Here is a 27,307-nt window from a genome sequence, read left to right as displayed (position 1 = left end):
GGCTGGCCTTGAACTCATAGAGATCCTCCTGCCTCTGCCTCCCGAGTGCTGGGATTAAAGGTGTGCGCCACCACACCCGGCACCTTAAGCTTTTTTAAGAATAACTGAAACTGCAGGTGCGCTGCCTAACCAGTCAGTGATATTGTGTGGCATTTTAATAACATGCATTTTAAAAATTAAATGTTTGAATCTTAATGGGTTTTACATGTTGAAGTGTGTTAGAAAACATCTCAGTATTCTTAGACTTAATGAAGTGTCTGAATGAATGTTAAATATTTGCATAGGGCGAGGACCTTTCTTTTTTCTGTCTGTCTCCTCTCCTGTCTCCTTCCCCCCCCGCCCCCCCATTCCTCTTTCACTCTCTCTTTCATGTGTGTATGTGTTCAAGTGTGCATGTGAGTGTGGAGACCAGAGGTCAGTAGATCAGTATCCTGTGTCTTCCTCAACCGCTCTCCATCTTATTTTTTAAATTTTCATTTTATGTGTACTACTGTTTTGCGTGTGTGTGTGTGTGTGTGTGTGTGTGTGTGTGTGTGTGTGTGTGTGGAAGTGCACCACTTGCATGCAGTGCCCTCAGCAATCAGAAGAGGGCATCAGATCCCCCTGGAGCAGAAGTTATGGACTATTGGTAGCTTCCATGTGGGTGCTGGAAACCATCTGGTTCTCTGAGCCATCTCTCCAGCCCCCTCAACACCTTGTTTTTTGAGATCCGATCTCTCACTGAATCTGTAGTTCACCTGCCTCAGCTGCACTGGCTGGACAGCAAGCCCAGGATCTACCTGTCTCCACTTCCCCAGCACTGGACCTAAAGGCACATGCTGTCACACCCTGCTTTTTTGTGGATACTGGGGATGAAACTCAAGTCCTCATGCTTGCTTGGCAAGTACATTACCAACTGAGTCAGCCCCCTCTTGTCTGAAGCAGGGTCTCATGTAGCCCAGGCTGGCCTTAAATTTGCCATATAGCTGAAGCTGTTCTTGAACTCCTGATTCTTCTGCCTCCATTGCTCAAGCACACAGATGTGCACCCGCAGGCTGCATTTCTGGAGGTCAGAAGACATTTGTGGACTTGGTTCTCTCCTTCCACCCCACATGGGTTCCCGGGGTGCAGCTCGGGTTGTCAGTATTGCAAAGCAGGTGGTTTTGTGCGCTGAGCCGTCTCACTGGCCCTGCGAGGGCTGCTCTTGTGTTAGCGTACTCCACGTCCCAGAGAAGCTGTGCTGTTCCAGCATCCGCCTTGACGTCTCACATCTCCATTTGAGGTTTTCACACGCAGCAAGAGACCCGATCCATCATGCTCACTTGGTTTCGTTTTCTCCGGCGCACATTGGAGTGGCCTGTGCCGCCTTTGGTAGTGTGTCCAGCCTGCTTAGTATGCGCCGTGAATCTTAGCCTCCCCTCGGTGGGGATTATTTTTCAACATCCTTTTTCAGTCCCATTTTCTTCTTGTTTACTGAGCACCTGCTGTTCGTCAGGTGCCATGTGGGGCCTTAACATTGCAAGGTGGCAGAGAACTGCCGTTTTTCAGCCACTCTGACCGCAGCCCTCTGAGCTCCCTGATCACCTAGCCTCCTGTCTTAGAGCAGCTGAGAAGCACTGTCTGCCCTTGAGTAATCGGCAGCTCCCATGATGGCCAGGCAGCCATCCACCCACAGGCAGCATGACTCCCTGAACGGCAGCGTCCTTACTCCCCACCCCCCATCACCAGTGAAGTAGGAGAGGACCCCAGGGACACTGACAGCTAAGAAAAAACAAAGGAGCTTTGCGTGCTCCCCTGCTGTGGACCTGCCCACCCACAGCCTTGAAGTAAACAGGCTTTAGAGCTTGTGGCCTGAAGGGCTCTGCTAGAAAAGGAGGAAGTGGAAGAAGGGTTGCTGGTAGGCAGGGTGAGAGGCAGCCCTGTGCACAGTGTGCAGTGTGAGAGCTTCTGGGGGTGCAGTCTGTCTGTCTGCCCATCTCTGGCCAGAGGAAGCTGCCTCCACAGTCTCCTAGGGAAGAGTAAAGTGGTGAGTACTGTGCAAGCCTAGGCTGGGTGGGGACCACTGGGGTTCCCCAGATCTCTTACTGGGGCCTGGAGCTCATGATAAATCCAGAAGTATTTGGTGTTTGGGAAGTGCCCCCTCCACGATTTCTGACAGGCAAGTAGCTCTGCCTGGCAATGACTTTAAGATGTCCCCATAGCAACACAGACTGCTTCCAGCCTGCTATGGACACACATTCTGTTCTCTCAGCTCCTGTTCATTAGCTGTCTGGGCCATCAAGCACCTCCCTTCTACCCTGTGTTGGGATCAGGTGGGGTGCTCAGAGTACCCCACCAGGTAGCTGCTTGGACATAGTGAGGTAGTGAGGGGCTGTGGGCAGAGCCTGGCTCTCATATAAGATGTGTATTTTCTGACCCAGTTCCACTGCTTTCTAACCGTATGATCTAGGACAAATGTTTTTGCCTCTCTAAAGCCTCATTTTTCTACAGTTGCTATGGAAATAACAGCAGCAAATTCAGGGAGTTCTTACATGGACTAAGTCAAATATGCAGTGTATACAAACTGACGCCTCATGCAAAGTAAATTCTTCAAAGGATGTAGCTGCTGTCACTCGATGTTCCAAAGCGCCTGTCTACCTGCCTTTGTGATCTGTGAGCTTTGTGTCCTGAATACTTGGTACAATACCTGACATACAGCATGTTCATTAAAAGCCTATCAGTGTAACTAGAAATGCATTGGGGTTGGAGAGACTGCTCAGTGGCTAAGAGTGCTTGCTGCCCTTGAACAAGTTTACTTCCCAGCACCCACATTGGACAGCTCACAACCACCTGTAACTCAGCTCCAGAGGATTTTCCACTTTCTTCTGGCCTCCACAGGCACCGGCATTTGCATACACTGACACAAATACACATAATTAAAAATAATAATTGGTTTTTTTTGTCTTTTTGAGACAGGGTCTCCCTGTAGCCCCAGCTGTCCTGGACCTCATTATGTACACCAGGCTGGCCTCAAACTCACAAAGATCTGCCTGCTTCTGTCTCCCCGATGTCTGGATAAAGGTGTGGGCTTCCTGGACCTCATTATGTACACCAGGCTGGCCTCAAACTCACAAAGATCTGCCTGCCTCTGCCTCCTAAGTGCTGGAATTAAAGGCATGTGCCACCACACCTGGCTTTTAAATTGCCAGGTGTGGTGGTGCACACCTTTAGTCCCAGTACTCCTTTTGGGAGGCAAAGGCAAGTGGATCACTGTGAGTTCAAGGCCAGCCTGGTCTACATAGTGAGTTCAGGTCAGCTGGTACTACAGGGAGACCCTGTCTCAAAAAGACAAAAACAAACAAAAATTAATTGATATATTGTTCTAGTTTTTTCTCCATTCCTGTGGCAAAACACTATGACCAATACCAACTCGAGGAGGAAAGGGTTTATTTGTCTTACATCTCCTGGGTCACAGTTCATTACTGAGGGAGCCCAAGGTAGGAACTCAGGGCAGGAACCTGGACGCAGGAGCTGAAGCACAGGCCATGGAGGAACTCTGCTTACTGGCTTGCTCCTCTGGCCCATGCTCAGCCTGCATTCCTATACAATACAGAACCACCTGCCCAGGGATGGCACTGCCCACAGTGGGCTGTTCCTTCCCACATCACTCAAAAATCAAGAAAATACTCCACAGACAGGGCCACAGGCCAGTCCAGTGGAGGCAGTTTCCTAACTGAGGTGCCCTCAACCCAGGTGTGTTGACACTAAAGCTATCCAGCACATATATAGTAAGCTATATCTATTTTAAGTGTACAAGTCAATGAGTTTTGATAGGGTAGGGCCTGAGTCATCAGCACAGCCAAGATTCAGAGTATTTCCATCACTGCCCCAAATTCCTTGTGCCTTTGCAGTCCCAGGAACCCCGAGATACTTTCTGTCACCACAGAATAGATTGTTTTCTATGAATGGAATCAGATGGGATGCACTCTTAGCATCTGGCTGCTTTTGCTCAGCATTATGAGTTTGCAATTCATCCATATCAGGCATATATACAGCTCCTTACTCTTTAGTGCTGAGTAGTAGTCCATCATATGGCAAGACCATATTTTGTTTATCCATTTACCAGTTGCTGAACATTGGAGCCTCTGGGTTTTGGCAGTTATGGATAAGCTTTTGCAAATATTCATATGCAAATCTTTGTGGGGATCTGTTTTCATTTCTCTGGGGTAAATGCCTAGAAGTGAGATGATTGGGTCATGCAGCTAGTATTTGTGTGTGCACAGATGTGCATGTATGTATATGTGTGTGTATATAGAGGCCAGAAACCAACCTCAGGTGGTGTTTTGCATGCACTGTCTGCCTTGTTTTTTGAGACAGGGCCCGAGGCTCACCAAGAATGCTAGGCTGGCTGGCAAGCTGCAGGGATTGCCCTGTCTCTGCCCCCATGACTCTGGAATTACAAGCATGTACCACCGTGCCCTACTTTTTAATGTGGGTGTTGGGAACCCAGATCCTATTCTTGGGCAGCAAGCACTTTACCAACTGAGCTATCTCCCTGGCCCCTAGGACTTTAGTTTTAAGAAACTAAAAGCAGCTGCTTCCGGTGGTCGCAGTCCTTCCCACGCTCAGCAGAGTCCCTGCAGCACTTGGTCCTGGGCATCCTTTATGGGTGTGCAGGGGAGGCTCATGATGCTGTAATTTATAGTTTCTTGAGGAGAAATGGTTAAGAATCTTTCTGTGAGCTCACTGGCCATTTGAACAGCTTCTCAAGTGAGATGTCCAAACCGTCAACCTGTTTTAAAAATTATAATTCAAAGCAGATGGTAAAAGTATATTGTGAATTCGTTAATACAGTCTTGGTTTAGATTTTAATGTGTCTGAGTCTTGTGCTCTTAACCTGCATATACATCCCTCAAGAGAAAGAGTGTCTACTTGTACCTCGCTTTTGTCCAGTGTTTATGGCAGTAATGTGCATGGTCTGTTACGTGCAGGTTGAATATCCTCATCCAAAATCCCTGGGCCAAGACATATTTCTGATTTCAAATGTTTTCAGATTTGGGACTCTCTCCATTGATACCCCTGTGCAAAGAAGCATCAGTAGTCAGAGGCTTTTTTACATCATGTCATACTGGAACATTTAAGATTTAGAATTTGGGATGCTCAACCTGTACATAGTAAGTGGTTCTATGAATAGGCAGAAAATTGTTAGCAGGTTTATTATTTTAGCTCAAAACAACTACTAACTCCACTTTTAAAGACTTAAGCTCGGGAGCCAGGTTTTCTTTGGTGCCGTGTAGTCAATGAGACACTCCTGCCGCTCTGGGAAGGATGCTTTAATTATGTGGGTAATCTTTTCTTTGTATTGTATGTCCTCTCAATGCTAGATCAAAGTCCTGCTATTAAGTTTAAGAAAGTATGTATAGAGATGGTTTTTATTTCCTTTAAATCCAGCAAGTAACCATTTGCATGTTTTCAAAATCTTGCCCAGGATAGCTAAGCATTCGGCACCCCTCATTTACCATTGCACAGAGACATCTCAAGCTCTTAACCTGCCTCCACTCAGCTGATTGGCACATCTGCCTGTTTGCTTGCTTGCTGGCTTGTTTGATCATGTTTGTAGTCCTAGGGTTCAACCAAGGGTCTCACCTGGACTAAGACAGCACTCCACCACCAAGCTGCAATCCCAGCCCTCTTTTTGCATTATTTTTTTTCTTTTATGTGGTGTTATATAAGGTCATTTTCATGCACACAAATCACGTCCTTTAAGCATATTCCCCCCACCACTCTGCATTGTCCCCTTCCCTTCCTCTACCGCCCATTAGTCTTTGGTCCCTTACACAGTTTCCCTTCTATTTTCCTGTCACCTGTGCATACATGATTTTATGTATCTACATTAAAGCCTGGGACCCGCCAACCAGAGAAAACATGATCACCGCTCTTCCGAGGCTGACTGAATTCATTTAATAGGATCTTTTCCGGTCTCATCCATTTTCCTGCAATGACATAACTGCATTCTTCTTTATTGCTGATGAAAATGCTATTGTGTATATAAACCACGTTTCCCTTATCCATGCCGCTGCTGATGGACATACAGATTGCTTCTGTAATTTAGCTCTTGTGATCAGTGTTGCAGTAAACATCGTTGTGAAAATGTCTCTGACATGTTGACTTGGAGTCTTTGGGGCAAATACTGGGAGTGGTATCTTGGTTTGGGGAACAGGGTCTCACTGAGTTGCCCAAACTGGCCTTGAACTTGGGGCTCTCCTACCTCAGGCTTTTGAATAGCTGTAGCTGCGGGCCTGTGCTGCCAGGCCTGGCTTTGCCTGGCAGTTTTTGTTGTTGCCAATCTGGTTCCCGACTTAGCTCTAAGACCCTGAGGGGAAACCGTTTATAATTGAATTTAGAGACTGAAAAGCAAAAGGTTACTGGGAAGGTGCCACCCCGGGGACCTTGTTGTCTTGAGAGGATGGGCAAGCTTCAACCTACAGAATCTGCTCACATCTACTTACCCAATCAATCTTTCAAAATCCAAAGGTAGCATAAAAACCCAAGTTCACTGTGACTTTGCAAATGCCCTAGGCCCCAAGTAGCTTTTGTGATTGTCACTCATTTATCACTTTTCATTTTACTGCCAAACCTTTAGGCCAAATTTCAGGTGAATTCCTTCCGGCCTTCCATGAAGACAGCAGCCTGTCACTCTCCAGGCTGTGGAAGGCAGTTGTCTGTGTTCTAATTGGGACTGAGCAGCCACAGCCACTCCCCAACCAATGGAGAGCAGAACTGTTCTTTTGCTTTAATTGAGGCTGTTCCACAAAAGAGAGCCAAGCACCATGAAACAGGACATCCTGCGGTTCCTTTGGTTTATGAGGGCACGGACCGGACTTTTTTTAATAGTAAGATGAACTCGCGCTTCCTTTCCTGTTAACTAGAGAACCCAGTCTGATGACGTCTGTTTCACTCTTAGTTGTCAGTAAACAACTACATCCCCAGACTCACTGGTTGGAAAATATCCCTGTCTTTTTCTGTAAACCAGTGATAATTCAACTGACTACCGGGTCTAATGTCTTAAAATAATAACTGGATAACAATTAGGGGAAATGATCAATGAAACTCTTGTAATTAAACATATTAATATAAAATTCTGGAATTGGGTATATTCTGATGTATTTACACACTTTAGTATAACATGCATGTCGTCTTAGTGTCTGTTTCTTCCACAACAAATGATTGCACACTGGGGAGCTTAACCTTTCTCCTCCCTCAGTGCTGCGGCTCAAGGAACCCTGGTGGCTCTAGGGAACGTCTTTCCTGCCCTCCCCCACTTCTGCTGGCCCACTCTTTGTCTCTTCATTTACCTCCTCCTTCTGTGTATTTTTAAGGGTACTGGTCATTGGGTTTTAAGCCCACTTGGTTCAATATCCTCATCTTAACTAATTCCATTTGTAGATACCCTATTTACAAATAAGGTCACATTCCGAGGTTCCAGGTACACAGGAATTTGGGAGAGGGAACAGTCTTCATCTCTGCATGAATAGAAGAATATATGTGTGTATAGAGTATGTACCATGTGTATATGAGCCCATTTTAAAGTATGTACTGTGGAAAATGCATTCATTCTTCCTCTACCACACATACAGGGAAGTTTTTTGTGTTTTTGCTTTCTGAGACAGAGCTTCATGTAGTCCAGGTTCACCTTGAACTGACAATATAGCAAAAGATGGCCTTGAACTCATGAACTTCCTGCCTCCATCTCCCAAGTACTGGGATTACAGGCTTGCACCATCATGCCTGGCTACATAAAAGAAATTTAGAAAGAAAAGGGTTACAACAGCAAGATGAAATAATAGCGCTCTCTCTCTCTCTCTCTCTCTCTCTCTCTCTCTCTCTCTCTCTCTCTCTCTCTCTCTGAGTATTCATATATAACAGTAATTGATGAAGAGGTCATGAATATGAAAGAGAGTTGGGGTAGGGGCAGAAGAGGCATTGGAGGGAAAGAGAGTCATGGAACTGATGTAAACACAGTAGTCATGTAGGAAATTCTCAGAAATTTAAATTTAAGAATAATTAAATCTGAAAACATGCTGGGCATGGCTGCACATGCCTGTCACCCCAATATTCCTGGGCAGAAATGGACAGATCCCAGGAGCTGCTGGACTAGCCAGACTCACCGAAATAGCAACGTTTAGCTGAATGAGAGACTGTCAAGGCAGTGAGGTGGGGAGCCGGAGAGGAGGACACCCAGCATCTTTCTCTAGGGGTAGGTACCCATCCGCTCATAAACGTGCACCCCACACACATACACACAAGTAAAATAATAACTTAAAAAAGAATCCCAAGTTTAGTAAAACTCTCTTAAGTTCAGCAGAGACTGTGAATCATCCACATTAAAATATTACCATGTATCCGCCCATGGTTATTTTTGTACCTGATCCAGTTTGAACGTAGCACAATTCTTACCCACTCAAGTGCTAGATTTTTGCCCTTTCCTTTGAAAACTGTAGTGCTAACACACTGATGCTGAGTGTTGTGACTCTTGGGGGCCGGGGTCCTGTGTCTGCCTCCCGGAGTGAAAGAACACTGGGAAAACAGCTAGTGCTTCCGTGTCCCAGCTGCATGTGTGTTCTAGGGTCTAAACTCCAGTCCTCGCATTTGCACATCAGGTGTGTTACCTACTGAGCCATCTCCCCAACCTCTGTGAATGTGGTGTGTGTGTGCGAGAGAGAGAGAGAGAGAGAGAGAGAGAGAGAGAGAGAGAGACTGTATGTGACTGTGAGTGTGTGTGTGTGAGAGAGAGAGAGACTGTGCGTGAGTGTGAGTGTGTGAGAGAGACTGTGTGTGAGTATGTGTGTGTGAGAGACTGTGTGTGACTGTGAGTGTGTGTGTGAGAGAGAGAGAGACTGTGTGTGAGTGTGAGTGTGTGTGTGTGTGAGAGAGAGACTGTGTGAGTGTGAGTGTGTGTGTGAGAGGGAGACTGTGTGTGAGTGTGTGTGTGTGTGAGAGAGACTGTGTGTGAGTATGAGTGTGTATATGTGTGTGTGTATGTGTTACAACTGACCTGTATCAAGACAGTTGAAAGAAGAATAAAGAAATACTGGAAGTTAAGTTTCCCTCTCTCTCTCTGTCTCTCTGTCTCTCTCTCTCTCTCTGTGCATGCGTGTGTGTGTGTAAATTGGTATTTGTTTAGATAATTCTGATATAAAAAGTTTGTTGTTTTAATAATAAACCTATTCTAATGCACAAGATGGCACCTCGCACCCTAAACAGGAGAGGAGGGGACTGGGCCGCGACGTAGCTCAGTAGTAGAGCAGTTGTCTAATATGGTTTCTTCCCAGCACTGCAAAACAAACACAGGAAACTAGTTGCGGTGGTCTAATCATTGTAACCTGACTGGATTTAGAATCACCAAGGAAGCATACCTCTGGGTTTATCTGTGTGGGCTTTTCCAAAGTGGTTTATCAGAGGAGGGAAGACCTACCCTGGATGTACGCAGTACCGTTCCATGGGCCAGAGTTCCAGGCTGAGAAGAGGAAGACAAGGACAGCCTTTGAGCCGGTGTGCACACCTCTCTGCAACCTGACTTCAGACTTCACCATCACGACTTCTCCCAGGTTGGACTGTGTCCCTTCTGAGCCACAGCAGATCCTTCCTCTCTTACCTGGCAGTGAGATGCCTGTCCTGGTTCTTAGAATTCCCGTAGCTGCAGCACCACCGCTCAGCTCAGCTCAGCTCAGCATGGCCAGAGCTTCCGTCTGCTATTTGTCAGCACGTTCAGGAGAGAGCTCGTCTTGTGTGTCATTTGCACAGTGTTCTCTGGGATCCTGCAGTGGGCCTGGTGTAGATGAGCATACGGGGATGTCCAGGCAGCTGCCTCCAGGCCTCAGCAGCCCAGGGCATCCATGACTGAGGCACCGCACAAAATCCTAAACTTCCTTAAAACAGGAGATAGTTCTGTAAATTTTTTTTGTCACTCAGTTGCACAGTTCTCAATTATAACCTTTGTAGATGACTTTGTGACGCAGACAAGCCAGAAGGAGGCTAACCAGTACCTTGCCAGTGACAAGTGAGAGTTGAAAAGTTTCACAGTGTGCTGTTTCCCAGGTTGAAAATTCCCTTTTGGATTGTAAGTCAGAGCGCACTTTGGAAAGAATTAGAGCGAAGGAGCACAAGTAGAGCCAGGGGATGTGTGCATCTCTTACCCAGTTTGGACTCAGATTCACTAGACTGTCTTCAAGTGCTTGCCTATACTTCATCATCGTATTGGTGGTTCAATGTTATTAACACTTCATTTTCATTTCCTTAAATTTTTCCATGTGTTTGAAATTAATTTTATCATAGTGAAAATGCAGACCTTTGGATAGGAACCAGCCCTTAGGAGTGCAATATGAACGTTATAGTTTTTAGGAATATATTATTCTAAACACATAGTTAATATAACAATCCAAAATCTTTAGTAGCTTTGAAAAAATTATAATCAGTAGTGTATGTGGTCTCTGTCCGTTTTGACTAATCTACCACAAAAGGTAAACTAAGAGACTTTGTAGTCACAAAAAATGTAAAATGTGGCAGTTTCTGAAATACTAGCATGCCTTGTAAGTGGAGCCAGGTCCTCCAGCCAGAGAACGGTCCCAGCAATAAACCGAGTATATCGCATCCAAATCTCTACTGTTCAGGCATTTCTTCATGGAAATGTATGTTTAAAGATCATCTTGGTTTAACTCTAAAATGAGGAGCTGGGTCTGATGGTGCAGGCCTGTAATCCCAGCTATCAAGAGGAGGAGACAGGAGGATTATGAGTTTGACACCTCCAGGAGCTTCATAATCAGTTCAAGGCCATCCTGGAGAATTTAAATGAGATCTAGTCCCAAAATAAAAAGTAAAAAGAAAGCTGGGCATGTAGGTCTATGGTAGAGCTTCTATAACATGCCTGAGACCCAGGGTTTGATCCCTAGTTTGAAAGAAAGAAGGAAACGAGGGAAGGAGGGAGGGAGGGAGGGAGGGAGGGAGGGAAGAGAAAGAGGATTTGATAAAAATTAAAAGGGAAAAATCTCTATGGGAGGCCACAGCTGTATCTTCATTAGGGGTGGCTTTTCTTCCCTTTTCTCCCATAGCATGATAGAGAGCGCAGAGAGGGTTTGGGTGGTGAGCAACAGCCCTAGAATCAGTCCCAGGTCCAGATCCCAGCTCTGCCTCTTGACAGTTGTGATGGAGTGAGTCTCCAGACCTCACGAGTCTGTAACATCTTAGGGCATAAAGGCAGTTGCAGCACAGTATTGTTGGGAGACAAAACAGAAATCCAGTTGCCTTTACAGTGGACATGGGGAACGTTTGCAGTAACTGCCACATACTATAGTGGATCGCCTCATTCCTGTGCTTCACCAGTGAAGAAAAGGAGATCCCCTGTGGAGGCCAAGTTTGTATGTGCTGTGTTTATCTCATGTGTGTGCCCAGCATACCCAGCCAGTTGATGGGGACTCTGAAACTAAGCTGGTGCCCTGAGGCCTAGATCTGAGTTCTCCAGAAGCTGTGGACAGCCAGTGAGCTTTTCCTAGCTGTGTTCTAGAACTGAAGAATGCTTATTACTCACTCTTTTTTCTGGACACAGAAGACCGAGTCCTTTAATCCACTCAGCCCTAATGTAGTCCCCCTTCACTGCCTCACACAGCACAGGGCCACAGAGGACAGCTGCCTGCGGGGTGTGATTTTCAGCCTCCTGTAACTGCCCGTTCCCTACTAAGCTCCCCCAAACATGCATTCATTCAGCGTGGACTGAGCCTCATGCACACCCTGGAGATACAGCAGTAAATAGGACATGTGCTGTGAAGTACCTGCTGTCATGCAGGGCCAGGAGGTGGAGGTCAATAAACAAGATAACCACAGACGGTGTTCTCTCAGGGAGTCAAGGACAGCATGATGTAAGAGTAACTGGAGAGGCTGCTCCAGTGGGTGAGCAGGGAGGGCTTGCTGAGGAGTTGACATTGGAGCTGAACCTGAAACACGAGATGCAGGTGATGGTGCCAAGTGCCGGAAAGAGCTTCTCTTCCTTTGCCTGAGCCCTGAGCCCTGAGCCCTGAGCCCTGAACCCTGACCCCTGACCCCTGACCCTGAACCCTGAGCCCTGAGCCCTGACCCTGAACCCTGAACCCTGGTCATCCTTGAGGATTAGCCTGGGAGCTGCCATCCATCATCTGTTCCTCAGTATAAGAAGGGTTAGCTTAAGAGAGGGCACACTGTGAAGGTGCTGAGGAGAATCAGTGCCAAGGAGCATCCAAGAGCTCAGAACCGGGACCCAAGGAGCACTCCCACCAGTCGGACTCCCAGCAGGAGGGGTCCACCACAAGCCTTTACCTGATGACAGCACATCCATCTGACGGCCATACACTCTCCTGCTGTGTCTGATTGTACAGTTGCAGATGAACAGCTGAACACGATCACCCACCATGTATCCACGTCCTAAAAGGTTGAGCAGGGGCCTTGCTGGGCGGGGGCAGCTGTGCCCTGACTTGAAATTACTTAAGATCCTGGGAGAGAGCAAAGGTCAGAGTGAGAGGGAACAAGGCCAAGCCAGGCTGGGAAAGTAAACAGAAGGCATATGGTAGAGAAGGGGTGGATGTACTGGGAGCCAAGAGGGTTAGGCAGGGCTGCTGGGCAAAAACTGTGCCCTGAGGAGACCAGCCAAGTCTTGTGGCATGGGAACAAGCCCTGGGTCGTTGGAATTATTTTCAGAACATGGACAAAGCCACCCACTGCTTGGAACAGATGGACATTTAGACAAATAATCAGCTGCATTTCTGACCATATGAAGAGACATGTGCCCAGTGAGAGTGAGTGTGTGTGTGAGTGACATGGGCCCAGTGAGAGTGAGTGTGTGTGTGTGTGTGTGTGTGAGACATGGGCCCAGTGAGAGTGAGTGTGTGTGTGTGTGTGAGAGAGAGAGAGAGAGAGAGAGAGAGAGAGAGAGAGAGAGAGAGAGAGAGAGAGAGAGAGAGAGAGAGAGAGAGAGAGAGAGAGAGAGAGAGTGTGTGTGTGTGTGCGTGTGTGTGTGTGTGTGTGTGTGTGTGTGTGTGTGGCCTCGGCCATTTACTCCCTCACTGTATATACAGTTAACTTTCATTCATACATCATGAATGCCACAAAGAACTTTTTAGAATTCCAGAATTTCCTTATTTCTTGGATAAGAGTCAAGTTTCTGATTCTTTTCAGGATCATAGCCCCCAGCTTAATTCTGAGTTACAAGTCAACTTATATTTGGCATCTGGAAATTTCATTCTTTTTTGCATTTAATTGGTGGGCTGTTGCAGACAGCTACAAGCTGCTAAAGATGGGGGTGCATATGCAGGGCAGTTTGGGAACCTCAGTTTGCAAATAGTTGCAGAAATCTGTACATTGTCATATTGTTAAAAAATAATATAGGGCCTGGAAAGATGGCTCAGTGGGTACAAGCACTAGGACCTGAGTTCAAATCCCAAGCACCTACATAAAAAGACAGGAGGATCACTGGGGATGGCTGTCTGCCAGTCTAGCTCCAGGTTTGGAGAGACCCTGTGTCAAAGGAATAAGGGGAAGAGAGAGATGGCAGGACACCCCATGTCCTCCTCTGGCCTTTGCATGGGCACCCCCCCAAACACATAGAATACTCGATAATATAGCAAGATAAAAATACGTATGTTTTTAAAAAGTAATTATCAAAAGGCAACCACCATAGTTATTTTTCTGTTCATTTCTCTCCAGAAAGTGTCAGTTATTAGCTGGAGTTACAAGTTGCAGTAGTCAGGCTAAACAGAACTTTGTGCTCACATTAAAAACTAAAACAGTGAATGGTAACAGAGCATGCTGATACCGCAGTAGTAAGCAGCCTCAGTGGTTAAGTAGTGGCTTAGCTACTCCTTAACTACTTAAGAACACTTACTGGCTGCTCTTCCAGAGGACCCAGGGTCAGTTCCCAGCACCCACATGGCAGCAAACAACCACCTGTAACTCCAGTTCCAGGGAGTCTGAAGCCCTCTTCTGACCTCCACGGGCATTGCACACACAGGTATACTTACATACGTGCAGGAAAAACACTCAAAGAATTAGGTTGGGAGTTGTTACTTGATCATTGAACTACATCCCAAACTCATTTTAAAATGGACAAACAAATTAATTCATTTGGGCACTCTGAATTCACAGAGTGGCCATATCATGTCTTGCTAGATGCACTGTTATTGTTGGTTATATCTGTTAACATAGTGAATTTGTATTGTTTTATAATTATGCAATTACAGTTACAAGGAAATTCCCATTTAGGGACTGGAGAGATGGCTCAGTGGATAAGAGCACTAGCTGCTCTAGCAGAGGACCTAGGTTCAGTTCCCAGCACCCACATGGCAGCAAACAACCACCTGTAACTCCAGTTCCAGGGAGTCTGAAGCCCTCTTCTGACCTCCACGGGCATTGCACACACAGGTATACTTACATACGTGCAGGAAAAACACTCAAACACATAAAATTAAAATAAATAAAATTTTAATAAAAAATAGTAGCCTAGAAAAGCCTGGAAGTCAGCAGACAGCCCATCTCTTTACTGAAACTCAGGTTTTTCTTAATGTTTCTTCTCAAAGTGGCTTCATCGGAAAGTTCCGTTCGCTGGTTATCTTACTGATTTTGAACTGCAGGTGCCTAATTTGAGAGGAAAATAGCTTCAGCGTCTGCGTTTTAGCAACCATGGGCAGCACTGAATGTTTCCTTTCCATCCTTGGCGACTTGGTTCTGAGCTGACCCCAGTCCCTCTTCCTGGCCCTGCCTCTGCAGGTAGTCTTGCCTTTGCTGTCTCAGCCCATCGCAAGCCCTGAAGAAGTAAAGCACATGAGGGTGCCTGCACAGGGTGGGAAGACAGTGTCTTGTCAAGCTTTTTCTTCAGTCAAACCCTCTGGGGCTCCCCGTTCCCTCCATCCTGATCTCTCAAATCTTAACCCCCCCTTTCCCCAACATGCAGGTCAGGAATAAAGAGAGAGTGGCACATGGGGAATGGCCTGGCTGACAGTCTCCTTGGTGAGGCACCTCTGTCCCACCCCTCACGTCTCTGAGTTTGGAGGATGAATTATGTGAAGTTCCTGGTTCAGGGCACACATTTACTCTGTTGCTCCCTACAGACACCCAGTTCATTATGAACAGCCATGGGAGACTAACATCAACCCTTTGTTCTGTGGGAGCCAAGACCAACTAGTGTGTGTCACAGGGCTTCTCTGAGGAAAATGCAGACTTCTGAGTGAGGCTGAGTCCCCCCTCCACCCCCAGGTTAGCAGCACAGATTCCGAGGCAGAGCTGGTCTTTGAGCAAAGTGAGCCATTTCTTCCCTTCTCTGGGTGTCTGCTGTGGGCTTGCATGTCCTTCTTTTTCTTCTTAAAATATGTTTAAAATTATTTTAGAAAAAAACATACTTCATCAACAGCTTGGTAAGTCTCTTTTAAACATATTTGTGGATACTTAGATATGTTCATAAAACAGCTGCTTTTATTGGAACAACCCTAAAAGATCTTTCTGAGTAAAAAGGTATGTTTACAGGTTTGAAACATGGCCCCTCCCCTTCGCTGGCTTGTAGACATGGACCAAATTTGCCAATCAAAAACTTTAACCAAAGAACATGCTGTGATCTGACAGGGTGGCCTTTAGGGAAGTCAGGTGTGAGGTGTGAGCCAGTGGTTGACAAAGGCCACTCAGGTGGCAGGTGGCCCTTCACCACCACGCAGAGGGCACTTCAGAATGAACTCTAACACCTGGTGGGCCTACAGTGGCTTCCTGGGAGGCACGGATAGTGATACATCTTTTCCTGTATCCTCTTTGTTTCATTTGTGTTCAGTTGAGTAGAAATGTATTTTTCTTAGACTCTTGGTGATGGACTCCTCCCCTAGTGAGAGAACTGCTGAAAATAGAGACCGTTTTGAGAGAAGAGAGACAGTCCCACATTCCAACATTGCCAGTACAAAACATGTGCTGGATGACATTGGCACAAATGGGTAAAATTTCTGAACATCTTATATCAAACGTGACATTTCGGGCTGAGTGTAGACTCCCTAGATGACCTAAGGAAGGTAACTTATGTCCACAGTGCCTTTAAGGGTTCAGCTTCAAAGTGGGCTTGGGGCAAATGGAAGTTAAGCGGAGCCTCGGCACAGAGCAGCAGACTGCAGTCCACCACGTGTGGAGGGCTGTTCTTCCCCAGATGGCCATGTCTAAACTTGGGAAGCCTGCAAACCCAGACGTTAGCTGCTAAAAAGAATCAAAATAGACTCCAGATGCCTCACTCCTCAGATTAATTTCTTAAATCCTTCTTCTATGGATGCCCCAAAAGCAGGACCAGAGCTAGGATGCTAGCACACCTGACCTGTCCCAAGCCCTGATGTGTGTGGGGGGCGGGGGGGGGTGACGCACGGGCTGTTTTTGTAGAGGAGTGACTGAGAGTGTGAAGGGAACATGACGCAGTGTGGCTATGGTGGTCTTTTGGGGGGGATGGGGTGGGGTAGAAAGACAGAGTGAATTACATGAAAAGTTATTTCAGTTGTTGACAAATGCACTGACACTTTAAATATCTATTTAATTTGAAGACCGCACCCCTGGAATAATTCATAAGCCTTACCAAATTTCTTCTTGGACAAAATTATGAACTATTTTATAATTGAGTTTTTAGTCCATTACTGGTAAGGTGGTAGAGTTTATGTTTTGATTTCCATGTTTGGGGCTTGCCAAGCCCTGAGCCAGGCTAACTCATCCCTTGACTCACAGAAAATTCCATCTGTTTTAGTAAACAGAAATGCAAAGTCTAATTTTATGTGGCTTGATAGTGCTGCAGAGCACCAACTTGCTGTACCTCTGTTCCACCCCAAGATGTCAAATGCTGAAACAAGCGAAATCAGCAGGACGCTGGGCCTCGGCCAGGGCTGTCCTGCTTCGGAAGTCGTGTCCACAGAGCGGCCAGGATTGTGCCTTTGCTTCCCAGAGAGAGAAAGGGATTTATGTTTTCTGTGTGTTTTTCTTTCATATTTAGAGAGGAAAAGATCTCTACCCGCTTAGTCATTCAAACATTCACAAAAACAGAATATAAATATACTGTGGTATACAATCCTTGACCTTGTTTGTAAGGTTGGCAAAAAGAGAAATAAATCTGCCCCAGAATCTCCTTTGAGAGTCCATCACCCTGGTCAGAAAGGCCACACCAAGAGATCAGATAACAACAACAGGTTATCTCATGATAAACTGTCGTTTGCACCCGAAAGACCCACTGAAGACCCAACGTGAGCATCAGCCCTGCTGGTGTGTTGGTTCTTTGTTCTGTGATGCTCACGGTGACCCTGCTCTTCGTAGGTATTGTCTTAATGGAGTCTTTGGAAATTAGTCAATTAAAAAAAATGATATTTTGAGCCAGATGTGGTGTTGTGTGCCTTTAATTCCAGGAGTTGGGAGGCAGAGGCAGGCGGATCTCTATAAGTCCAAGGCCAGTCTGGTTTACATAGCATGTTCCAGGCAAGCTGGGGCTACATAGTGAGACCCTGTCTCGAAAAAAAAAAAAAAAAAAAAAAGTTTGACATTTTGAACCATTGTAATTTCTCCTGTAAAAGGGCTGTCCGTATATCTCCTTCCGTGGGATGTCCAGGTGTCTCTCTCAAGACCAGGCATCTTGGACCGAAGCTGTGTCTTCCAGTGAACTGGCACAGTGACTCCTCAGGTAGTGGGTCCCTTCGAGGTTATACCCAGGAATGTGACTCCTGCCCTGCTTCCTTTGCAGGGCAGAATACAATGGCTGCTCTAAGGTGATGTAAAACTCCCTTGTGCTAACCTCACAGCACTCCCAGGAGGCAGGGACAGGTGTGCTTACCTTACATGTCCTGTGTGTTAAAATTATAATGAAATCTTAGGGTTCATAGTGTGCCCATGTAAGGGTTAGGACTTAACTACTCTCTCAACTGAGTTAATGTTTGAGAAAGTATAAAAAGTTTCCTCTGAACTGTTTTTAGTCACCTGGGTGATTCACATTTGAATATACCAAAATTGTATCTGTAGAAGCAAGTAGGAGCTGAAGGGATCTGGAAGAGACAGGGTGATGGCGTGATGGCATGATGGCAGCTCAGGAATAGGATCACACATGCGTGCACACACACACACACACACACACACACGTGCACGCGCACATTGTGACATGCTGCAAGTTCATGAGGGTACTTCCCCTCACGGGAGTGTGTGCCAGCCCAAAGCTGTCAGGCCTAAAATCAGAGGCTGGCATGTTTGGGTGAGGAGCTAACAAAAGACACCCACAAAGTCAACCGAACATAGACTCCTTTGAGATGCTGTCACCCCAGTCAGAATGCTTACACCAAGAAAACAAATGACAACAAGTGCTGGCAAGGATGTGGAGAGAAGAAGAATCCTTATTCACTACTGGTAGGAGTGTCATCTAATGTAGTCATCATGGAAATTGGTACGGAGGCCTCTCAAAAATCTAAAACTAGAACTACCATGTGACCCAGCTGTACCATTCCTGAACATACACCCAAAGGACTCTCTATCCTACCATGGAGAGCCTTGAATGTCCATGTTTATTGCTGCATTTATTCACAATAGCAAGGAGGTGGCGCCCACCTGGATGCTTGAAGTATATGCACAATGGGATTTTACTCCACTATAAAGAAAGGAAATTAGGAAATCTGCAGGAAAATGATGGGTCTGGAAAGTGCCCTAGTAAGCAGGATAACCAGACCTTATAAAGACAGACATCACAAGTTCTCTTTTGTATGTGGATCCTACCTTTCAGTGTTCATATATGTGAGTGTGGGTGTAACTATAGGCTGTGAAACCAGGAAAGAGGTGTTGAAGAAGGGGTTGAGGGCAACAGAACACACGATGTAAAGGAGGCCACTGGAGGTAGAAGGTTCGGGGAGGGCAGTGGGATGAGGGCGAAGAGGAGGGTAGGAGAATCAACAAGAACAAATCCTGCTTGAAAATGCTGTAGTGGAACCTAATGCTTCGTGTGCCGATGGAAGAGATACCTTGCTGAAATGTGGAAGAGAATAGATGGGAAGAAGATCCCGGTCAGCATGGGTGGGTAGTGGACACTAACTCTATTTGCTATTAATTCAAAGTAGATATTGAGGTGTGTTTAATGTGTTGTCCGTGTTTTGTTGTAGAAGTGTAGGAAATGGGAGAATACTCCTGACTCCCACTGGTTCACCTTCCCTCTTCATCTATCCACTAACCTATTTTTCCAAGTTCCTCCCACTCTGGCATTTCTTGGGACTGCAGCTGTGTTGACTGGAGACCAAACATAGCAGAGTTTAGAGTGGTGAGCCTGGTAACTCATTAACCAAAGCTTTCTAAAGCACAACCCAGCCCTGTCTTCATTGTTTACCAGGTCATCTTAATAAGCTGCTTGAAGGCATGGAGAGCCTTTGCTTGCCTTGGTGGTTGCATTGGATTATGAAAAGACAGTTGTCCCTGGGTGAATGTTATCACTCAAGGCCTGGAGGAAAGTGTGATTCACTGGTGGACGGCAGCCACCCACTTCTTTGTTCCCATGGCTTTTTTTTTTTTTTTTTTTTTTTGTCTTTTTTTGAGACAGGGTCTCCCTGTAGCCCCAGCTATCCTGGAACTCACCACATAGACCAGGCTGGCCTTGAACTCACAGAGATCTGCCTGCTTCTGCCTCCTGAGTGCTGGGATTAAAGGCATGTGCCACCACGCCTGGCACCAAGCTACTAAGTAACCTTCTTCCTATTCTGGTCATTTCTTCCTCTTAGGTGACCACACACCATTTTTGCTCATTCTGATATGGGTTATCTTTGTTACACACAGTTCTGTTTGTGTCTTTGTGTTCTTATTTTGTTTTGTTCTGGTTTTTGCTTTATTTTTGTTTTTTATTCAATGTATATTTTTATTGAATTTTTGTACATTTCATATAAAATATTTTAATCACCTTTATACCTCCTCCCCTACCTATACCTCCTCTAACTCTCACAACTGGATTTCATGCATTCTGTCATATATGTTAAGGTCTATTGAGTCAACTTAGTATACCCAAATGTCCCTCAGTGCTAGTCCATCCACTAGAGTCTAGTCAGCCTATCTAGAGTCACTCCCTTAAAGAAGATCAACTCTCCCTCACCCAGGAGTTCTTTGGCTGAGGTTGGGACCTGCTGCCCATTTCCCTAGATCTATGCTGGGTTTTTGTCTGATTGAGTTTGCGTGGGTCTTGTACATGCTGAAATATTGCTATAGGTTCATATGAGCAAGGTCCCAGAGGCCTGGAAGACTTGTTTCCCTCTGGTCATCCACCAACCCTGGCTCTTATGGACTTTCTGTCCCCTCTTCCGCAATGTTCAAACTCACTTATCCGTAGTTATTTTTGTTTTTTTGAGACAGGGCCTCACTACGTAGCTCTGGCTGGCCTGGAACTCCATATGTAAATCAGGCTGGCCTTGAACCCACAGAGATCCCCTGCCTCTGCCTCCCAAATGCTGGGATCAAAGGCATGCAAGTTCATACCCAACTTTAGTTTTGTTCTTAAATTCTCTGGAGCAAAAATTTCCATCCTTGTTTGGGTTGATACAACCTCAGATAACTCTGGGCCTTGACACTTCACCGCTATCAGTCCATTACCTGGAAATGCAAAGACTTTTTATTACCAAATGAAAGAAATCGTTAGAAAACCACATGGACTGCCAAAAGTTAGGTCAGAACATAAAAATTTTATCAGGCAGTTCAAAATACTTTCAATTTTGAATTATTTATCCTTACTAAGATTTTATATAATTTATAAAGATGGTAAAAATGACTACATTTCTTAAGTAAATGGTTTTGTTTGACAAATGATAATCTAAAGAAAACAATGGAAGTTATTGACTGAAAGTAAAAGAGCCTTTAATAACAGTGTAGAAAAGTAATTTTCCTTGTCACGTCATCTGGGAGTCCAGTGCTGGGAGGCTGTTTCAGACCTTCAGGAAAATAGGATTTAGTGTGCTTCTGAGGAGGTACTGATGGCTGTTTGTTTGTATGTTTGTAAGCAAGCACTTCATTTTACACTTTGTAGTAGGAAACAGATTTTCATTGCTACAATTAAAATAAATAACTCCAAGCACAGCTGTTTAATAAATATATGGATTTTTGTATAAAAACCTATAAAACTATACATTTTTGATGTTCTATCAAATCACGCTTAAATTTTTACTTCTATATCACTGAATACTATCTAGATGTTATTGAAAGGCATTAAGGGCCCCTGGAGAAATGACTGGTTTTAGGTCAGAGGCAGGAAAGTTAAAAATAGAACCTGGTTTACATAGTGAGTTCCAGGACAGCTGGGGCTACAGGGAGACCCGTCTCAAAAAGATAAATAAATAAATAAATAAATAAATAAATAAATAAATAAATAAATAATAAATAAATAAATAAATAAATAAATGGGAACTGGAAAGATGGCTTAGAAGTTAAGAGCACTGCCTGCTATTGCAAAGGACCCAGGTTTGGTTCCCAGCACCCACATGGCAGCTAACAGCCATCTGTAACTCTCGTTCCAGGAGATCTGACGTCCTTTTCTGATATCCAAGGACATTACATGCACATGGTGCACTTACATATATGCATGCAAAGCACTCATGCACATAAAATAAAAAATTTTTTAATTAATGAAAATAAGAATAAATCTTAAAACTATAATAGTGCCCTGGTGCACACTGCTATGGTAACTTCTTGATGCCTCATACTGACTTAATGTAAAAGGTGAGACTCCAAACTGTGTTATCAATTAGGAATTTCAGTGAAAAACTAGACGGGGGAGGTAAAAATGGTACTGCATGAAAAATAATCCAAATAGGCTGTTATGTGGAACAGAGGGAGAGACCGGGAAGCTGAGGGGTTTAGCCAGAGTAATCTGCCACATCCTCCAGAGCAGGCATTCTTTTTTCAGTATTTTACTTACTGTTTTATGTGTATGAATGTAGTACCTGCATGTGGGTAAGTGCACTCCTGTGGTACAGTACCCTTAGAGGTCAGAAGAAAGTGTTGGATCCCCTGGAACTGGAGTTACAGATGGTTATTAGCCACCATATGGGTGCTGGGAATTGAACCTGGGTCCTCTACAAGAGCAGTCAGTGCTCTTAACCACTGTGCCAACTCTCTAGCCCCAAGCAGACATTCTTAAACTTTTTCTATCCTCAATCCCATTTCACAGAAATTTTTACATGAGCCCAGGTATATAGGTATGTAAAAGTGGTTTGCAAATCAAATAGTTACTGATAATAAATCATAAAGAATTTTTACTTTAAAACAATTCATTGATATGTATGTGATTTTACCATTTATTAAAGATGAAGCTGCATATGGGTGACTCACGCATGTAATCTCAGCATTGAGAAAAGCAGGAGCAGGAGGCTCAATGCAAGTTCAAGGCCAGCCTGGCCTACATAGTGAGTTCCAGGCCAACTAGGACTACATAGTGAGACCCTGTCTCAAAACAAAACAAACAAACAAATGAAAATGAAAGAAAAATTGCATACTAACAAGATGGATGTCTTGTTGTTTGTCTAACACAATAAAATTCGAAGGGGGCATACTGAGGAGTGACGGGAAAATACTGAAAGTCGTGTTTTCTACAATTAAGCCTTTATGTTTCTATAACAGCAGAAAAGTTTGCATACTGCAGTTTAACAGGACTGCTAGTCTCAAACCTGAGCCAGTGTGTTTTAGCTGCTGGTCATTAGCCTTGCATGGCATGCCAGCATGTGTAATGCAAAGCACACATATGTGATGCAAAGTGCACATGTTGTGTGTTTAGACCCAGGGCTCCAGAGATGTCTCATGATACAGTACGCGGCAGTGATGCCCAGATCTCCTTGAGTTGATTAGAAATTTGATTTTGAGTTAAATTCAGAAACCTTTTACTGTTATCAGATCTTTGCCACCTGCATGTGCAGTTCCACACCTTTTGAGGTCCACAGTTTGAGAAGCGTGTGGGGAACCCCCCTGCCAGCAGTACCCACCTTGAACAGACGTCTTTTGTGTTTCTGAGTTAATTTTTTCTTGTGAGTAAATAAAATTATTTGTTTGTTTTCCCAGTTGGGGAATGGCGGTCAATGTGTATTCTACCTCGATAACCCAGGAGACCATGAGCAGGCATGACATCATCGCATGGGTTAATGACATCGTTTCTTTAAACTACACAAAAGTGGAGCAGCTTTGTTCAGGTAATATGGTCTCTTTAGTATTTACTTAGTGTTTGCTGTCACGTAGGATGTGATTCTATGAGCCATGGATGATAGATTTTCTGTAAGAAAAACTAAATGTATAAGTATGACTGTATAATTAAAAGGGGAAACGTGGGCATAACTAAACATATGGAAGAAAAATGTCTGTGAGCACCTACGAGCACGGAGCGTCCAGATGGGCAGATGAGCTGCCTTGCGCATGCTGCCCAGGACACCTCCTCTGCCGGCTCTTCATCTTGTTTCCATCATCCCATGATCACCGTACTTATGGCTTCAGACATATAATGGAGCTTGACCTGGTTGTGTAGGCCTCAAACCTCAGCTGTTCGGGAGGCAGGAGGATCACAAGTACAGACCTGTCTGGATGGAGAACCAGCTGAAGGCTAATCTGGATAACCGAGCAGGACCCGGCTTCAAAATAAAACCCAGCTGGGTGTATAGCCCAGTGGCAAAGCACTTGGCTAAAACAAAAAGACTCTAGGTTCAGCTCCTCCCACCAAGCAAACAGCAGAATCCCTAGTGGACCCGGACCTTCAAGGCTCCATGTCACCCTTCTCAAGTCCATCCTCCACATCTCTCTCCCCTGAGCCTCAGAGCCACAAAACACCCTCGGTCCTCAAAGCCCCCTTTCCTCTGGCATCCCATAGTTGTCTTCAGGCTTCTTTCCTAAGAGGATTACCCCTTTGTGTGTGTGTGTGTGTGTGTGTGTGTGTGTGTGTGTGTGTGTGTGGTAACATGCTCTTCATGATTTAAATTCTGGCTCACCTACTACCCTCTTTGGGAAGAATTCCTCAAGCTCTGTGGTTTTCCCCCAAACTCTGCCCACCCCTCCAGAGCAGCACTTGCCACTTCCACAAGGTACCAAGAACTCTTAAGGAGAGGCCAGTGTTTTATATTTTGTTCAGTGCCTGCACCAACAGTGTAGCTGATACCATGCAGGTCTGGAGGGAATGCATGTTGAGCTAAATTTGAAAAATAAAAAGACTCCATTTCAGTAATAAAGGAGGAATATGCTAAAGTAATTTTTCCTTGACTTTGAGCACTTACTGGTTAAATAAATTGTCCTCCTTTGGAAACTAAGCATTTTCTTGTAAACTAGTAGATTTCTTCTGCCCATAGCCCTCGTGTGAATATGGTATTAGGAAACAGAACATATTATTGAAATATGTTTGTGACGACATAATAGGTATGGAGGAGCCCCAGTTTCAGCTGACACGTTAATATTGGAGTGCTCTTTCCCAGGAAGTCCCATGTAAAAGATCTCCTGCTCTGAAATCAGAATTTGGAAAATCCCCAGGTGTCACTCTCAGATCACGTCTGAGTCCAGCATCCCCATCTTTTATAACTTTCCTCTTCTCAGCTCCAGATTAGATCAGAACGAATTAGAGGACTAACTTTTAACCCTAATGACCCCTTCTTCGTTCATCATTCCCCCCATGGGAAAGACAGTGAGGGTGTCTGCATCCTGTATGTTGCCTCTCACACCTGTCTGGGCCTTAATCACACACATGAAGTCCTAGTCCTGTGCCTTAGGTCAGGAGTGGGTGCTGGCTGACTAGTTCTTTGCCCTTCAAGAAAAATCGGTTTATGTAGGACATGATGGCGCATGCCTAGAATCCCAGCACGTGGGAAGTAGAGGCAGGAGGATCAGGAGTTCAAGGTCATCTTCAGTAACATAGCAGGTATGAGCCTGGGCTACCTGAGACCCTGTCTGAAATACACACACACGCACGCACGCACACATGCACTCCAGTATAAAAAGAAACAGAATCAAAATCCAGTTTGTATTATGATGGTGTACTGGGATATTATTGGCTGACTGAAATGGTCCTAAGTTCCTTTCAAGAACAACTCTGACTTATCTTTCTCAAATTCAAATCTCTACTCACTTAACTGTCATTGTGCTGTTATTGCTGTGTAATGTGGAGCTCTCTAGTATTTACTTTTAATTTGCTGCCAAGAAGCAAATAGTTTATTAGCAGTCCCTTCATTAGTGCCACATTCTACTGTGTACTACAGTTGTGAAGGTGTTTATTTTCCAGTGAGTGACACATCATGTTCCCTCAGAAGTAGGAATAAATGAAAAAGAATTTAAAACTTCTAGGAGGAAAAGACAAAGATGGTGTCTTACCCACGAAGTGTGCGTGTTTAGGTGAGGGGAATGGGACTAGTTATCAAGAAAAGAGACACAAGAAGGAAGGAAATAAGGAAAAGAATTAGAACACTCTAGTTGTGAGCCTTCAATGTGGAGCCCATGAGGAGTTTCCTAAGCAATGGGTTTGCAGTGTTTGCGTAGCAAATGGAATGGCAGCAAATTGGAATTTGTCGGTACACTAGTACATATTGATGAGAACTATATACAATCTTTACAGATATTAAAATTTCCCAGAAGGTAAGTTTGGCAAAGTAGTGGGTAGCACTGGTGAATAGTCAAGTAGGCATCTGAAAACATGGGGCCCCTTTGTCTTGCAGGAGATTGCTGTTGGCAGGCATGGCTTGGTGAAAATCTGTGGACACTTCTGATCACTGTTAAGCAGACGTCCTTTCTATAAGAACAGCATTGCTAGTTCATATGAACAAAGTAGATGAATGGTTCCTTTCTGCCCTGAGACATGTTTCTAACTGGAAAACAAACATGAATCTCTGTTCTAGAAGGACAGGTCTTTACTTAAGCAACAGTTTTCTCAATATGAACTGGACCAGAATCATCATGTACCATGGGAGCTTCTGAGAAAGCAGAGATGTGGTGCCCAGGGTCTTCCCAGTCAGTACCTCTGTGTGTGGAGCCTGGACACTGGCACCGGATAAAGCAACCCAGGAACTTTGGTTGGCAGTCCAGAGCTAACAGTACATTTTGTGAGAAACCTTAAACCACTAAAAGTGAAGTTGAATTATCCCAAACCTTCTGGCACAGTTTAATTTTGTCTTCAGCAGTGGCATTTAGCAGGAAGAAGTGAGCTTTCTATTTATTTATTTATTTATTTGTTTGTTTGTTTGTTTGTTTATATTCCTTACTGATCTAGAAGACACTGAGGACAGCTGGGATGGTGCTGTTAGGGTAAGAACAAATCCAAGCACGGTTGGCCTAAGTGATTCGTCCACATCACAGGCAGAAATGGTCGCATTTCTGGATAGCGTTTTTTTCTGGATAGCAATCTTTGATTTTTGTTTGGGTTCCTTTTAGCTTGTTGTGTGGTGTTTTGTTTTAGTAGTGTGCTCTGGGAAGGCACGCACACCACCGTCACCCACTTGGTCTTTCTTGAACGGTCATATAACTCCTCTCGGAGACTTGTGCTGCATCCAGGTTGCCTCCCCCCACACTTCCTCCTGTCTCTTTGCCTCTTTCTTTTTTATTTCCAGCTAACAGATCGTCCTCAAAGCCAGTGTTAAAACGGACGTCAGCTTTTCCTTGGTTCCCAAAGAGCAAAAATACTAACTGTGGTCTAAAATGCTTCAGGATTTTCTACCTTTAACATCTTTTTTTCTTCCATGTCAACATTTTTAAAGGACTCCTTGAAGGAAAGGTGTTGGGCTGGAAACACAGCTGGGTGGTAGAGCACTTGTCTAGTGCATGCAGGACCCAGGGTTCAGTTCCTAGTTCCACAATAAATAACAAAGAAATAAATAAAGGATAGAGTGATCACTTGGAAATACCTACTATGTTACAAGATAGTGAAAAGTGCTTGCTCTTAGTCTTGTATTATTTTATCACAAGGGTGTAACTTTGTGGGCATTTTCTTTGAATATTAAATCTGGGTCATGTATCTCTATGCATATATTTGGATTGCATTTACTTCTTACAAAAAGCAACTGTTTCAGGAAAAGCATTGAGCCGTATAAAAGAAGGAAGGCTATCAATTGATATATACATATCAATTCTGTACTGCCTATAATAATACAGTAATATGCTGGGTCACCTAAATCTGCTTTGAATTGTGGTCCTAGATTTCCTCTTGTGGACTGGGAGTCTAGCGGATTTACCCCTGTGAACTGGGACTTGGAACCACATGGACCATCAAACTGGCTAGGCTACACATATTTCCTGTTTTCATGCAGTTGGTTATAGAGCTGTTATGGGGGAGTGGTCAGGGGACATTGTGCTTTTGCTTGAATACCAGTTCAGA

At 44.7% G+C, this 27,307-nt stretch overlaps 1 protein-coding gene across 3 annotated transcripts in view; it reads left to right on the top strand.

Moving 5' to 3' along the window:
- Mapre2 (microtubule associated protein RP/EB family member 2) overlaps positions 1-27,307 on the top strand; it is a 166,922-nt gene that overhangs the window by 69,983 nt on the left and 69,632 nt on the right. For all 3 annotated transcript variants that reach the window (XM_017803358.2, XM_008853708.3, XM_008853707.3), the window contains one exon: positions 23,035-23,162. In XM_017803358.2, coding sequence (XP_017658847.1) covers positions 23,035-23,162 — 128 coding nt within the window. The remainder of the gene's footprint in view (positions 1-23,034; positions 23,163-27,307) is intronic.

Source organism: Nannospalax galili, unplaced genomic scaffold (genome assembly GCF_000622305.1).
Source record: "Nannospalax galili isolate Female #2095 unplaced genomic scaffold, S.galili_v1.0 scaffold147, whole genome shotgun sequence".
NCBI lineage: Eukaryota > Metazoa > Chordata > Mammalia > Rodentia > Spalacidae > Nannospalax > Nannospalax galili.
This window is presented reverse-complemented; position numbering and strand designations above follow the sequence as displayed.